Source organism: Anabas testudineus, chromosome 23 (assembly GCF_900324465.2).
Source record: "Anabas testudineus chromosome 23, fAnaTes1.2, whole genome shotgun sequence".
In the NCBI taxonomy this organism is placed as follows: Eukaryota; Metazoa; Chordata; class Actinopteri; order Anabantiformes; family Anabantidae; genus Anabas; species Anabas testudineus.
The window spans coordinates 12,887,030-12,903,857 of NC_046631.1; the positions used below are offsets into that span (position 1 = coordinate 12,887,030).

Sequence of the window (16,828 nt, forward strand, 5' to 3'; positions counted from 1 at the left end):
AGGCAGGTGGACCAGCGAAGAGTGTGTAAATGGATCAATACTGTGGTAATGGATATATCTCCGCTGGCTGACACTTGTGTATGTGTCCCTGTGTGTGTGAAATTGCCTGTATTACCTGTGGCCGTGTGCCGCTGCCAGGCTGTATGAGTTCATGTCTCCCAGTGGAGAAGAGGAGATGCCGTTTCGACACATGGTTCCAATCATGGGGTCGGCCCCTCTTTCCAAAAGCAGACTCACCAATTCAAAGTTACCTGATCAGGGTGACAGATTAGAGTAAACGGTGAATGCACTCAAATACAGAAGGGGTGAAAAGTAAATTTCCTTATGTTGTCACACTTTATTCAGCCATTCGCTCCCATTCGTTATTGCAGACCCTGACACTAAAACCCGCCCTGCTTTTTTCCCACTTCACCAGTCGCCTGCTTTTCTGAGCTTCTGTCTTTTCCCTGTTTGCTCGTGTTTGGACTATGTTCTCTCTTCAGCAACACAACCTATATTTTCAACATACCATTTCCACATTCAGCAACTTTACATTAATCAAATGCTTGCAGCGGTGAAATGGGCTCTGTTGAGAACCAAACAATTCATAAATAATCCCTGAAGAACAGAAACTATTGTAGCTGCCACTTTGATTTCAAATATGTTAATACTGGAAAGTCTCTCACAACACAATCAGCTCGGGGACAGTGGTCTTTATTTCATCTACATTATTTATTATTTAACGAGTAGGATGTTCGTTCATTATGCATGCCTGTGTGTTTTAACCCGTTACTATGGCAACGAGGCTGCCTACATCTTCCTACACATAAAGATCCACTACTGTGAACCAACATGTTAGTTTGAATTAATATTAATTTACTGTACAAACTTTACATTGGAATTGATTTAAAAAGTAGTAGCTTCTTATTTGAAATTAAAAATTAATGAAAAACATTATTCAATGTCGTGTTAGCTGGATTTCTGGAATGAAATAAGCCTTCTAGCTTATCTAAAATACACTCGTTGACACCATTTGGCTTCTTTGTTTAATTGGTACAAATATCTAAGTGTAAAAACATCAATTTGTTATTGACAGTGACTTGCTTGAGTTTCCACTAGTTCCTAGTAAGTGTGCACTGGTCAGCTTTACTGGTGACATCTGTTGATTTGCCTAGAGCCGCTTTCTGTGTGTGAATACGTGCATGAGTTATAATCATCATAATCTCCATGTATTCACATGCTATCCATCCTTTCTTCATCCTGATGTGCATATTATAACAGTTTGTCCATTTGGAAGAGGGATTCCTCCTCTGTTGCTTTTCTGAAGTAATGGCCTCTGAATCCAGTTGGATGTGCTGGATAATGATGCTGTGGAGAGAGACGTTTGGAATATTTTGCTGAACCTGCAGCCACCAGAACCGACTGGGTTCTGTTGTGGACGGGAGTTGTTGAGGTGTCTAATTATGGAGGCTTTTGTATATATTCAGACAGTAAAGTCAATGAGGCAAATTTCACTTTGAGAAACTCAAGTGGCCCCAGGTTTATATTTATCAGAGAAATATGAGTGTGATTTAGTGTAAAAGTGATTCTTATTTAAAAGACCAAACTATTCTGCTACGGACTTTGTCTCCATGTTGGCTTAAGGGTTGAGACTCATGTTAATTCTTGACCTTGGAGAGAGGCACTGACAAAACAGCCTCAGCACTAATGAGATTGTGTGATAAGATTGAAACTACTCACTCATCTTGAGTCATCTCCAATGTCAAAAATTAACTTTCAACTTCACCAATGTTCCCTTCGTTCTAGTGCATATACATAAAATATACATTAAATAGACCAACTGGGGAAGCTTCATCCTAATTTGACAGACACTAGAGTGCTATCCATCGATAAATCTCTTGACAAGAAAAGTGAATAAATGTGAACTATTCCATTAAATGCACATTTGGTTCTGCTTCAACAGCCACTTTAAAACCCTCTACCTGCTGCAGGTCCTTTCACATGTGGCTGCACAGCTCTACAGTGACACAGTCATGAGATTCACCACAATCCTAAATCCCACATAGTAATTGAAGGTGATAAATTAATGAGCTATTTAAAGCAGGGTGAGAATGCCTTTAGGTGAGATAAACAAACATGTCTTATACGCTGCAACAGGAATAAGAAAACTTGGGTCAAAGGTGGATGTGTGGAATATGAAGGAGAAGCTGGGTGTAGTCTTTGCTGCTTGTATGTTTTTACCTGCAGCAGCTGCCAGCTGTAGCGGCGTCTCAGTATAGTTCTCCGCCCCATCCTGCAGGGCGCCCTCCACACTCGCTCTGTTATCCAGCAACAGCTGTAGTGCGGATGGGGAGAGGTGGAGAGCGAGGGAGGAAGGGTAAACAAACCAGGAGAGAGAGCAGGGAGGAAGAAAAGGGGCGAGGAGAAGATAGGGTGTTACCGTCAGGCTTGGCAAGAGGAAAATCCTAAACTCCTGGAAACCTAAACCACCTCATTTGGAGACTGTCCGAGCTCTGGACACAAAAAACACTCCTAGCTACACTTCCTCTTTTTCACTGGGGAAGTTATTGTTGGCGTTGAGCTGAGGAAAGAGGAATCAAAATGGTTCATTTTTCTATCCCACCACAAACTCTGATTGCTGTGCTGGAGATTAATAATTGAAAAAATTCTGAAAGCGCCGGTGTTCATCAGGCTTCCAGCCAGTGTCAGCTCATCCAATAACTACAGCAACAAAATGTATTATTTATAAAAATGAACAGAAGTGAACAAAACATAGACATTTGCTCTTCCTGAGGCTGTATATCATGCTGGCTGAGCCCCTGGAAATCTCTCTCTGTTGCTGGAGAACCAATTCTTGGGTTCAGTGAAGGTGAAAACCAGGAGCTGGGTGTCTTATCTATCATCTATTTTAAGAGCATATATTATTAAAAACAAACTTTATCTGGGGAGTTTGCCATGTCCTCTCCACACAGAAATAATCACTGCACAGACTGGATCAAGAAGGAGAAATACAAAGGACATATGGCATCAACATTATTATTATGATGCATCATAATAATAATCATTATCTTTTGCAGTTTGGTGCAAAGGTCAGGTCAAGGGCCACAAATTAATGGTTACAGGTCATAAACGTCACTACCTGCACGACAGGGACGTGTCCGTGTAACACGCCGAAAGTGAGTGGTGTCCCCTGGCGCGTTTCAGGATAAACTGAGGGGTGCTTGTTTACTGTGCTTGGCACCTGGGAAGTCATAGGTGAAGTTCAGGGAGAGAGATATACAGCCGTTAACATTCACAGCTCAGGGCGGGGAAGAGGGGAGAGGAGCGAGAAGCAGTATGCAGGAAGAGAAGTGTAAGCAAAGGAGGGCGGGATGGCAGATTTTCCTCTTGAGCGTCACAGAAAATCTCGAGCAGCTTGTAGTCTCCTCGCTCTAAAGTGGGACCAGTTACTGTATCTCTACCTCGACATGGCTCCCTGATCATGTTCTGCATCTTCAGCTGAGCTCCGTCGTTAAACGGAGTTTCATTTCAAAAAGGAATAAAACCAGAACAGACAACACTGCTAAACTACAAACACTTCTACAACACAGGTGATGCTGACTCGTACACAAAGCAGCCGTTAGAGTAAAATTAAATGACTGTGTTTGTAATTTTAAAAAGTGGCTTTATCACAGAGCAAATTAGAGAAATGATTTCCAAATGTCGCGTGGAGGAAGCTGCTTTTAAACAGACGTTTAATATAATGTCACATTTCATTTGAGTGCTGATGCTAAGCAACAGTGGGAATGTTAGTTCTTATGTGTTCACGGTAAATTATTAATGACTTTATAATATCACACGTTTTCACCAGAAAACCGAGGGGATCACTGACAATTACACGTTCACACAGGAAATCTCAGGAGTATTTTAACAAATGTTTTCACTGTGGGATTCAGTGTATGTCCTCATCTTTTATTTACTTAAAGGCTCAGTTCACCCAAACAAAAAGACATATTTCCAACTTGCTTGTAGGTTTATTTAGCAATGTAGGTAGGAGTAACTTGGATTTACAAATTCACTCACCAGCAGAAACTGAAATCGTCCACATGTATTAACAACAAACTCAATTTACTTTTATATTATTTTATATATTTTTGAAATTCTTGACTTGTTTCTTGATTGGAATAAATGCTTATTATGGACAGGGGTCGCTTATTTATATTAAAACTCACATTTCTGTAAGTGCTTCACAGCCATATTCAACAATAATTACCAGTAATACACAGTAATTAACTAATTTTTGTGACCTTGGCCAAGCTAAGTGGCAGGAAATATTTGGATAGATTAACCAATTAAAATCACTTATTTGTTTATTTTAAGTCACTGATATTCAGGGGTGCAACTTTTGAGCTGTTAGTCCTCCCCCTTGTGTAACTATGTAAACTGTAATATTTGTTTTATAAGAGTTTCAACTTTTTTCATTTGTTTATTATGTAATGATTCTTATTCCAATCACAATCCCTAAAAAACTAAACATATGTAGATATATAATATTTTGTTCTTCCCTAATCAACCAGGACATCGATGCTGATTTAAAGAGATTTAAACATAATTCATCTTGGTGCAATAGCAGATAAATTCTGTCAAAACTGGGACACACTGAAACAAAACTCTTCAACAAATGTGTATTTTCTAATATGGATGAACTGAACCTTTAATATGTATCTGGGTGATTTCTAGAGCTGGTGCTTTGCTTTTGAGTCAGCACACCTGCACTAAATACAGCCACTAAACCACTGGAGCCACCACGACAATCAACACTGGGGTCACTATGGTGGAGAGCGTGAAGCCATGAAGCAATGCTACTGGTGTATATTTCTAATTGAAGCAGCTGCACACACACACACACACACACACACAAACAGGAGACACTGAGGAGGCTAAAGCGGGATTCATAGCAGCACAGCTTCACTTGTACTTTTAGCACTACTAGTTCAACACAATAAATAAATGCACAGATGTTCATGCTACATGTAGAGTTCTTTGGGAGCAAGTTACACTAAGTGCACACACTCGTACAACAGGAATGTATTACTGGTATGGTATAAAGCAAACTGCTGCTGGGTTGTGCAGAGTAAAATATGAAGCCACTGCCTGCGCTGAAGGACTATCAGTGGATTATTATTGTATATCAGTGCAGGGTAAAACTATCATTGTTAGTGTGCAAATGATCCTCGTTTATTGCTTATCAGTGCACTTCATGTAATGAGCTGCCAGGAGAACAGAGAACACGCTGAGAGCAGGTGAGACAATGAGGACTGAGAGGAGGGAGAAAGCAGCATCACTGGTACACACAAACACATGTAAATGAACATTTTGGACGACAACGAAAACGTGAGGCTAATGTGACGTGGCTGCGTTTGACAGTCGGCACTGACCTCGCTGTTGATGTCGGCTCCGGCGTCGAGCAGCATCTGGACCATGGCCTCATCACCACGAACACAGGCGTACATGAGAGGGGTCATACCCTGCGGGAGGGCGGAAAGAGGGCGGTTAACAGTGTGATGAAATACTTAACTACATGTACTGTACATGAATCAGACAAAACATACTGAATATGATGTATTCGTAAACCACTGTTATAGAAAACATTTCCATTTAACAGCTTATTAAACGCATTTTAAAAAGTCACTCACATAAACAGTGATAATCTGATTTATTATATACAGCATGCAGGATCTAATCGGCCAACCCTCCACAGCTTGTCATGCTCACTACAAAGATGCTAGTGAATTTACGTGGGACTGTGTAGTCTTTCGGAGATACAGAGCTTGATGGTTTGGATTACAGCTTTAGAACCAGTAGATTTTGAGTTAAGATCTAATGCATGTGCTCCAGCTGCTCAGTCCAACACATTCAGGTTATGTGAACTGGAAACTCTGTGGCTCATAGACTTGTTCTGAATCCTATGACTCTATGTGAAGAACGCCTTTATGTGTTCATCATCAGGTTAAGTGCTACTCCAAAGGTCTTAAAATGTGCTGTTGAGCACTCAAGCAGCCCTGAATTCACTTCACTAAGGCAGATTCTTATTTATTTTAAATATAGTTGCTAATTCTGCTGTGAATGCAAAGCCCTTAAGAGACTATTAAAAGTTCTATAAGAAGCTCGACGACAGCTGTGCTTGTTAGTTCTATAGAAACCAACATAAAATCATTTGGTCTCCAAGCCTCTCTTTACGTGATGTTCTTTAAATCCCTGTTTTCTCATTAGGAACTTCTGAAATGCCACATGTGCATTTTGTAAGTTCACTGCTGGTTACTAATCAGCCTTATGTGTAAAGATTGAGGTTTTTCCTCAGAGTTCATACCTACATACAACTCAGTGCCCATTTGCTCCTTATCAATTTCCAGCAGTTGCTTTCCAGCAGGTTCTAATTTTCCAGACATAATCATAACTGCCTCAAAATAACCAGCGAGAGCGACAGCTCAGGTGGGTGGCCAGTGAAACTCCTAACATTAAATCTTTCCGTATATCTCCACATGCCACCATATGCACCGAGCACTCCAGAGCCTGACACGCCCACACACATTATGCACCGAGCTGCAGGGTGAAGCCTCACTGAAGTGTTATTGCAGAGAGAAAAATAACAAGAACTTTATTATAAACCAGGCAGCGAGTTCTTTATCACGTTTATCAGACGATCTTGACTAAAGGGAAGCACATTTTATTGTATTTGGCAAGCTTCCATAAAAAACTTCAGTCATATGTCTGATATGAGCCATTAGGTTCAACAAAGGATTTTTATGACCTGCTCATAACACACCAAAGCACTTTATGCTGAAGACTGATCTCCCTTTGTAGTGATTCATTCTTAAATATTTCCTGGACACCGATCTACTTAATCAGCAGACAGCTAAAGGGCAATAGACGGTGGACCCTGATGATCATGGTGATGAGTTCAAATGCCTCTCAGCTCTGATGACACACTGCACATTTGACTTTATTGCTCCTGTAACACTTGTCTGGCCCCCTGCACCATTTACCTGGTTTTACAAGGAAATAAAAGCCTGTACGCCACCACGGTTTGTTATTTATGTGAGAAGAGATGTGGAAAAGTGTCAATAACTTTTGTTATACTGCAAATAATGAAAGCTAATTCACCTGAATGATGTCGTGGGAACTGAGGATGAACCTGTTCCTTTTTATTAAATCAAATATTCAAAATGGTCTTTGCACAATCGAAAATCCTTCAGCTCTGGACATTTTGAAGCATCTCAGTGGAGAACTGTCAATAGTTTCTAAACTGTTCTTAACTGGACGCAGCTTTATAGCCATGGAAAAAACCCGATAGCACTATTGGCTTCCACTTAGCAGTACAAAGAATAACCCTCCACTAATCTAAATCTCCAGTAGCTGGGGAAGGTAGAGATTCTCAAATAACATTGGAAGGAGTAAGGCTGAGATATTGAACTGCTGGTCAAACAAAAACCACCAGAGCTCCGTCCAGGAGAAGTTTTACTTCAGCTTCACTGATAATCTAAGCTACAGTCGTTAAACACCTCAGTCCATCGCTAACGCTCAGTTAGTTTGTGTAAGATGAAACATATTCAAGCAGAAGTATTGCTATAAACATCTTTATATGCACAGACAGAAAGAATCCAACATTTTCTCGTGTCACAGTAAAATAATTTTCACTTTGCATTACTCACAGGGAGCAGCCTGTGCCCAGCATGTGTGTGAACAGTTTGCCAGGTAATACTTGTTAGAAATTCTGAATTCATTGTGTTTTAACTCTCCACTATTCCTGTGTAGGTGTGTGATGCTAATGCAGCGTCTGCTGTACATGTGGGAGTGTGTGTGTCAAGAGCCGAACCTGTTCACTCATGCTGTTGATGCCATCGGGCCCCAGGAGGTTCACGGCCTGCTTGACCAGGTCCGTCCGGCCGCAGTTGAGCATCCTGAAGCCCAGGTCCTGCAGAAACTTGGCCTCCGTGGAGGCTGCATCCAGCTTTCTTGTGGCACAGAAACAATCCTCTGCTCTGCAGATGGAAATGATAGATCCATTACTGTGATTAGGAGCGAGCTTATCTCTGAAATGGATTTTGAAATCTGCTTCTCACAATTTAAACACTTGGTATTTTAAATCAACTGCAGCTCTGTGTTAGGTATTGAGCTGTTTGTCAGTCCACAACTCGTATTTGCCAGCATATCATTTTCTTTGCTCTAATTTCTCAGTTTCCTAAAGTAGCAGTTCTCCAGGTAAGAGCTTCTGCTATGACTCATTATTACTCATTCATGTCTCCTGGAAAGCCTCCTAATCCAAGCTGCGAGCAGCTGTCACAGAGGAAGTTTTCACAAGGTCACTAAGGAGCGTTTTCCTGATGCTTGTCCAACATTGCCTGACAATTAGATCTGACATATGTAAAGAGGTGTTAATTGCCAATTCACAGCTCTCACTGTTTGATTTATTATTTCTCTGCAAGTATTTGAAATTTAATTTTTAACTACTGACTCTGACACAACATGGTGACAGTTCAACTGAGCTGCTGTGTCACGAGTATTGTGGTGTGTATTGAGGTGATGGGGGTTCAGGTGCAGTTGAACAAGGAGGAGTGACTCAAACATCAGCATGACAACAACGCTAACATCAAATTAGGCTGATGGGGATGTCAGTAGATTGGAACGTTTTGCAGTATTGGACAAATGTAGTTAGATGAAATGATTAGGATGAGGCTTAATGATGGTGCATGGCTGCATGCACTTTGACCTGTCACAGCAGAACGAGGACAGATGTAACTAACAACACTTATTAGACTCTTGAACTAAGGTGTGACTCTTCTTATTAGTCACATTTGTGTTTAGCACATCAGAATATCCTTAATGAGACAGATTCATTATGTGTCCTGCTGTCGTAGTGATGTGACTCATGTTAGTCAGTGCCAAGAAAGTGGCATTTTACTGAAGACACATATTTATAAAACCAGAAAAGTTTATTTTTGCTGTGCTTATTTTAATCAATCTCATCGGATCTGTACCTGATGCTTTAAACGTTTTCTCACTGAGGTTTGTTTTTTAATATTTATCCTATTCTTACTTTATTTGTCGTGGCTCACAGTCCACACCAGGGAGCAGCAGCCTTGCCGCCTGCCTCACATCATCGCTGTCCACAGAGAAGCTTCGTCGATGCTCAGTGTGGGCAACCGCCACCCGGATCCACTCCATCAGCGGAGGCAGTACCAGGAACGGCCTGCAGGGGGAAACCAACAAAGTTTTAGTGTATGTTGTAAGAAGAAATATCAAATTTTAACAAATCAAATATAATTTTAAATAGAAAAATAAATATGTTAAACCTCGTTCACTTTATTTATATCCATTGCAAATATCCGTTACACATATATCATTATGTTACAGACTACATCAATATGTCTGATGATTTTTGGGACAAAATGAAATTTGCAAACTAATAATGTTCCCTAATCATGTAAAACAAATTGCTGGGTTTCATAATGCTCAGATTGCTCTAATAATAATTTGATAAAGAATGTGGTAGATGCAAACTTTCTAATTAAAGATGCTCTTACTGATAAGTGAAAACGCAGCTTCACCAAATCAACGTTCATCATTTATAACTCAGATAGTCCAGAACACAGAGATCTACTGTAGATCCTGCAACCTCCCTAAATGCTGTTATTACCTTCTTTAATCAAAATCAGTAATGGGTCCAGCCTGGATGACATGTTCATATTTCACCATTTGTTTCTAGGACTGTGTGTGTGTGTGTCTGTGTGTGTGTGTGTGTGTGCTCCTATGACATAAATCACCTAATCTCTCTTGCTCTCGCATATATTTGTGTTATTCTGTCGACTTTTTAACCCCCTATATATATATATATAGAACAGAGTAGCATGAGCATATATATATATATATATATATATATATATATATATATATATGCTCATGCTACTCTCTTCAGCCTGAAGCTGAATTGTGGCAGTGTAGGAAATATCTGAGACTGTGAACGTGTGTGTCGTGGCTTCAGTCTCAGTTTCAGAACCTATTCATTTATTTTTCTTTATAGAAAATGGAATCTTGTCATTTCCCACAAAAGCTCACCTGTGGTTGCAGTTCAGTTGTGTGTCAATGTCAACACGTTATTAATCTAGAAATCTTAACTCTTTAATATTTTTTTGTTGTAATCAGATGTAAGTTTGACCCTAACTGTGCTGAACAGCTAATTTCACTTTTAAATTTGTGATAAGTTGTAATGAATTGCTCTTCATGCAGAGACATGACAGTGACAGTAATCTTTTTATCTCTCAGCAAGAAAGTAAATAACTAATTTCATTAAACTGTTTCTTGAATGCTCTTCTTCTAACTCCTAACTGATGCCGACAGGAACACACAGGCGATTAGATTACGTCATGTTGTGGAAACACCTACAAAGGATGATTTTAAACAATGGGTCATTGATTTCATTCAGCACTGGCCAAATGAAGGCTTCTCGTGTAGCTAAAGTGTAAATTAAGATAACATTAGCTGCTTGGAAACATCATCCCCAGCTCCAGTGGTTTTAATGTCTCCAGATTGGTCCTTTTTTAACAAGAATCATCATATAACATTGACTCTCTAGCGTTCAGACCAAGCTTCCACACAGTGGTGAAATACGGAGCGCGATGTGGTGGCTTAGTAGTTGATAAGATGTAATTGAAAAATGTGTTTTGCAGAGGGCTTTAGCAAAGTGATCACAGCCTGGTCAGCATCTTTAATGATACACACAGGTGCATTAAGTAGGTAAAGCAAGCTGCAGTCAATTTGGAGGACACAACATTTGGGAATCGCTTCTGGCACCATTCAGCCAGCGTTAATGTTTTTATAAGCTGTTACTCTATCCGTTCTGAAGGAACATTGAGGATTGCAGTAATATTAAGTGTCCCAAGACTGTGGAAACTTAAACTGCTGCACACCTATAGTAGGTACAGAACAGCAGGTGCCAAGGGAATCTAAACAGAATCTGTACTTATTCAACATGAACCAACCTGAAACTATATTATGATTTGGTGCGTCATTCTGCTGCACAGCGACTTATTTAATCCTCAGAGGATAGGATTACACATCTCCCAGAAATCAGCACCAACCTCCACCAAAAACCTCTGGGGGAAAAAACCTTACTCGGGTATTTATGGTAAGGGCAGGGTGACTACTTTATCTTGGAATGATATTTCTGAATGAGGCGCTCTGCACATTGTTGGTGCTCTCGGAAATCAGTTCAGTCCCATTAACTTCACCCTAGAACAACTCAGAAATAAGATCCAGAGAGAAAAGCTGGTAATAATGCTTTTATCCTATTCAGCTGTCTCTTACAAAGTCTAATGTCAGGAAGAAGAACTGTGAAATAATTTCTTATTATGATTACTTAAAAAAAGAGAGAAGCATTTTTAGAGAAAGGTTTTTCTCTCACACTCCCTGACAAGTTGTGTGGTATAGTAATTAAAGTAATTAAAGATAAACTGGAACCATTTTAAATTAGGTTTGGTACAGCTAATACAAGTTGTTGCACATGACAGGAGGATCTTAGGAGGAACTTATTTTGGTGTAAATCATCCAAAATAACTCTGTAGAATTGTGATTTCAAAATGTTGGTAAAATGCCAGAAATGAATGAGGTACTTTTTGTTCGTATTTATTTAATGCAAATAGTATCTGACTTCTGTATTATTCATCAGCCTCTGCATGCTCTGTAAAGCTCCACTATTGCAGGACACAGGTACACTACTTAGAATAACTATTAATAGTAATTCATAATTAGCAATTCTGCAATAATTAGCATTTCTAGCACAGAAAATTGACTCCAGTGACATTTACAACTTCTTCTCAGACATATTCTCAATTAGAAGTAGCTATAGACGGGCTGTGACACATGAGAGTTGGATGATAATGGTCAGAAAACGCTGCCAAGTCCTTTTCCTTCTTCTGCTTTCTCTTTTGAAATGACAACCGCCACCTAACAGTATAGAGAGCTGTTTCCTATGGTGCCACTTTCTGGCCCAGACAAAGACAACATCCTGTGCGTACTGTTCGCTTCCCTGCTAAAACAATCAAATAGAGACGAAGATGCCTAAATTAAAGGAAGTGACTTACGGCTGTAGATCCTCTACAACTAAAATAGGTTGAGTGCGACACCAGCGTCATCGATTACTCTTCGCCGTCAGGGTTTGTTTCAGATGCTGCACTCTTGTTTAATTTGGCTGTGTTTTGTAAACCACTGAGTCATAAAACAGAAATGATGCTTCATTGTTTTCCTCGACTGGATAAAGTTCATAGAGCTAAATGATTTTCATGAGTCCCTCTGCTGGCAGTGTGCCCTCAGTCAATCCTACTCATTCATTATAATTATCCTCATAAAAATGCTCCTTCTCTCTACTCTACATTAGAGAGCTAATGACAAACAGAACAACCTTGGGATGTGGCTAATATGAACTTACTGCAGCATCTATCCCTTAAACCAGGTCATTGACTTTCTGTTCCATCTGTGTGCAGCCATTGTGAGTATTAACTTTTTATGTACTTAAAGATTCAGGATCCGTACTTATTTTACAGCATAAGAAACTGAACTCTCCCTCACTGTATCCTGGTTTAGCTGATAATAAAACAGACTATTCTTCTCGAAGGCTTTTACAACCACAAAGTGGTCTCTGCACATTACAAATGCTTTAAACATTACATTAAATGCACTAATTTCATGTCAGACGGAGCTAAATTATATTATGAATCCATCAGTAAAGGTCCCTTTAGAGCTTTTTCTCCCTCGTGACCCCTCTGCAACGATAATCTCTCCCTCTTAAAAGAACAGAAACATTTCAACATACCCAGCTGAGAGAAACCATTTGGGACCGTCATGTTTACAGTGTCTGCAGCTGTTTGGTCCTTCTGTAAATTTGCTGTAAGCACATGTTTGATCAAGGCAGCAGCTTTTAGATATTGACACGGTGAGTTTGACTAGACACATTTTTTTGTGCATCAGTTTCTCATTCCTTGTCTTTACACCTACAGTCAGCCAGGCATGAACAAAAAGCGAGGTTCACTGGTGTTTAGCAGCTGGATGACTAATAAGACGTCCTCCCTTTCCCTAGCAACTGTGCCCTAACTAATGTCTCATTACCAAAAGACATATTTACCAGTCCAGGTTTGAAAGAGAGGGAGGCCCAGTGTGGAATGAAAACACCAGGTAATGTTATCCATCCATAGAGACCTGCAGGCCTGCAGCGACAACCTATATCCACAGCTGCTGGTTTGACAATTCCTCCTTTGGTGTAAAGGTCTGGGCCAAAGTGCTGAATTTATCATGAACCACAATCTACTGCACCTCGGGTATTATTTAACTTCGTCTGGAGTTTTCATCTTTTTTTAGACTTCAAGCATCGAAGTGATAAACCAGTTCTTCTTCTAAGGTTAATTTATCAGCTCGGGTATAAAAGTCATTCCCTTCGATCATCCCTCACCTTGCAGAGGTTCATCTGAAGCCTCCCAAACAACCTTAAAAGATTATTTGATCTCATTTAGTCATTATCTGTTTCCCCCTCTCCCCGCTGCATTATTCAGGCCCTTTCTACTTGTCTTAAACCTTTCAGCAGAATGCTAAATAGAGAGTTTTCTCCCCAGGGACTCGAGAGGCTGCTGGAGTGTCACTCTGCTTGACATTCCTTCTGCTCCCCAGAGTTGTCAGGATGGAGTTTTATCTCGTCTTAGTTGGGGAAAGATGTTGGAATATCTGTCTATCCATCCATCTATCCATCCATCCAAGTGAAGTCCCCTTGGTTCCCATCAATCCACTCAGTGCCTGGAGAAGTGTCAGCACCTGCCAGCCCATGAAGCATCTTGTGGGATTGCTTGTGCGGCGAAAAACATGTGCAAGAAAGCAGGAATGTCTGTGCTAACCTTTAAAACCATTATAGTTATTGAGGCTGTCGTGCCACTAAATGACAGCTTCAGTATCAAAGGATGTATGTCTATGAATCAAGATGGAGTGCATGTGGAATTGGTAGAGCTTTTACAGTGTGCACGACAACCAGAAATAAGGGTGATGGACGTTTTCTGGGATTGGATTTTGACTTACACAAGAGGCAAAAGTCATCTTACTGCCTAATGTGAAGCTTTACGAGATTTCTATATTTCATAGAGAACAAGTTTGCAAATTGCCAAATTTGAATTTGGAAAAAAAACATCTTCTCAAAATCACTTTTTTTTTTTTGGCTTCAATTCCCAGCGCCAAACGTAGCCTGTGCCATTTAAAAGGCTTCTCCATCTGTAGCCAAGTAATAAATATCTTGTTGAATGTTGAATAAACAAGACATACACACAGTCCACTACATTTAAGATATGTTTTAAGCTATTTGCAAATGATTAATCACTTAAACTAAGTCTTTTAAAAGTCAATAATGATTGCTAAACAACTGTTGTTAACCTGTATACACAGTATTCATCTCAGGTTTTTACTAAACATTGCTGTTTGTACATATTTCCCAGTTGTCTGTCAAATGCTGTGGAGGAATAATACTCCTCTTACTGTGGAACTTGTGCATTTTCCTCTCACGTCGGCTGTTTGAAGGTAACTTTTCACTGAAAGTGACATTTTTTACTTTGAGGTAACAAAGCCCCTGTACTTTTGGTCCCTGCAAAGCCAGAACATCTAGACCCTCCAATCCTGAGTCACGTCCTTTGAAGAATAAAAGTAGAGACTTACAGTAGGACACAGCTTTTGTCATCGACTAAGACTGACCTTAGCCACTAAGCTTATTTTTACACAGCTCTGTGAGAAAAAAACTTCTAATAAAGTTCTCAAATTGCTAAAGTTTTATCTTCTGTGCACACTTCGTTGTTGGTTTGAAGCAAATACCTATTAACCTGCCAAAACCCCATGGCTTCCCTCTCTCAAGTCTCCATGCAGCAGAACTGGAGCGGTGCTGCAACAAGACAAACTAAATCATTTGTAGGTGATGTTCCAGTGGGAGTGCAGATTACAAAGATTAAAAATATAGGTGATCAAATTTTATAAGCTGTACTGGTTTGTACCACAACTGAGTTCAGAAAGATTTGTTGGACTCACCTCTCAGTTTGTAAGGTGACTTTGGAGGGCTCAACATTGGGGTTCTCCCATTCCATTTGTGGGCAGTGCATGAAGTAACACAGAGTATAGAGAGCTTCAGGCTCCCAGTGCACTGTGGTGTTGGTCTTCTGGTGGACCGGAGTCCCATTGCTGGGGTTCTTGATGTGCAGAGGTTGCAGGTGGTGCATGGCCCTGGATACCAAATCACCTGGAAGATATTTTTATATATGAGAACAGCACAGCATATGATAGAGATACTGGAAGACGTGAATAGAAATTCATTAAAGATGAAATAATAACATTCTCAAGAAAAATCTAGGCTCTATAACAAAGTCCTACGCTTTACTCTGGGAGCACAAATACATTTCCTACACCACTCCTTTGACACATGAGTACTCTCAGCACTTCTGCGATGACACCCTGTGATTCACCGTACATTTAGTCATACACATATGCCCACACAATCCTTACTGAGTAGGAAATTGCTGCCTTGAAATGAAATCTTATGACACAGTGTCTCTCTCAGTAAATCACTTAGAAGTGTGAGCTCTTATTCTATCCCATTTTATGTTATTTTTCCATGTTATCTATTTTTCTCTCCTGCACCCTGCACTTATGTGACCACTCAGGGAAATGTGCCACTGAGCATGTGTGTGTGATGAATGTCAAATTAATGGAGAACGTGTTGTGGCCTCATGTAGTCAGATTAAAGGACAGTTTTAATTTCTAGAACATGGGTCTTACTCTTCGAGCTCATCCAGTTTTATCACAAGTGACAAAACATGAGGATTGTCTGTCAGCTGTTTAGCTTAGACAGATGTGCACAATGGGCAATGTCTCCACTAGAACCAAATAAAAACATCTCCCAAAACCTTTTGATTTAAAGGAATAGTTTGTTGGGCCTTAATTTTGGATAAAGTGTTAAGTTTAAGCCCCAAACTACTGCATTAAGGGTAAAGACACACAGCCAAAGAGATTAACTAAACCTTTTTAACATTATTTACTATCGCCTTTAAGAAATACAGTCCACTACTTCTAGTATTCACCGACTTCCAGCTGTGTCTGGGCGCAGCAGGAGCAGAATAAATGAAAGTTAGAATCAGTTTTACAATTCTGATAGGTTTGAACATAGGAGGAGTTTGAATTTCAAAGCTCAGTGTTCAACACTGCTGTAGATCAGAGGTAGATATTCGAGTGTTGACATTTGGAAAGTCATAATTCTCTGATTTAAGATTTTGGCAACTTTACAGCACTTTATCATTTAGGTCATTAATGATGTACTTAAGAATAATGATGGCGCTCTGGGAGGAAAATACTTCAGTGTGAGCCTGCGGGGTCGATTTCTCAGGAAAATGGATACCCTTATCGATCTAATTATTTACCCGGTGTACTGGAGCACAGGGGGTTTGGGGCTTCTAGAGGAATATGGACACAGAGTTTGACACTTGGAAAACAGACTCCACCACTGCTTGAATTCACAGCGAGCGGATTCATGAGTTACATTTGAATAAAACAATATGTGTCTGAGCTGCACTGCAACAGTAAACACACACACACACATTCACTCTCTTGATCTTGTTTGATTGTTTGTTCCAAAAATACCCAGTCTGAGAAAAGTTGGCTGCCTTGAAACCTCGTTCCTTAGACAGAATGACATGGTGAGTCTGAGCCCAAGGTTCTCCATCTGTCAGACTAAAGGCCTCTGACAGAGTTCACGGGCAGTCAGACGTAAACAGAGCTTGATGCTCACAGCACAGTTTTCAAC

At 40.1% G+C, this 16,828-nt stretch overlaps 1 protein-coding gene across 1 annotated transcript in view; it reads right to left on the reverse strand.

Moving 5' to 3' along the window:
* The window catches only part of LOC113163618 (ankyrin repeat and BTB/POZ domain-containing protein BTBD11-A), a 126,499-nt gene that overhangs the window by 10,266 nt on the left and 99,405 nt on the right, over positions 1–16,828 (reverse strand). Inside the window, exons 3-9 of the mRNA XM_026362372.1 lie at positions 15,064–15,271; positions 9,056–9,208; positions 7,835–8,000; positions 5,397–5,486; positions 3,119–3,220; positions 2,221–2,314; positions 116–251 (exon numbers count right to left, since the gene is read on the reverse strand). Coding sequence (XP_026218157.1) covers positions 116–251; positions 2,221–2,314; positions 3,119–3,220; positions 5,397–5,486; positions 7,835–8,000; positions 9,056–9,208; positions 15,064–15,271 — 949 coding nt within the window. The remainder of the gene's footprint in view (positions 1–115; positions 252–2,220; positions 2,315–3,118; positions 3,221–5,396; positions 5,487–7,834; positions 8,001–9,055; positions 9,209–15,063; positions 15,272–16,828) is intronic.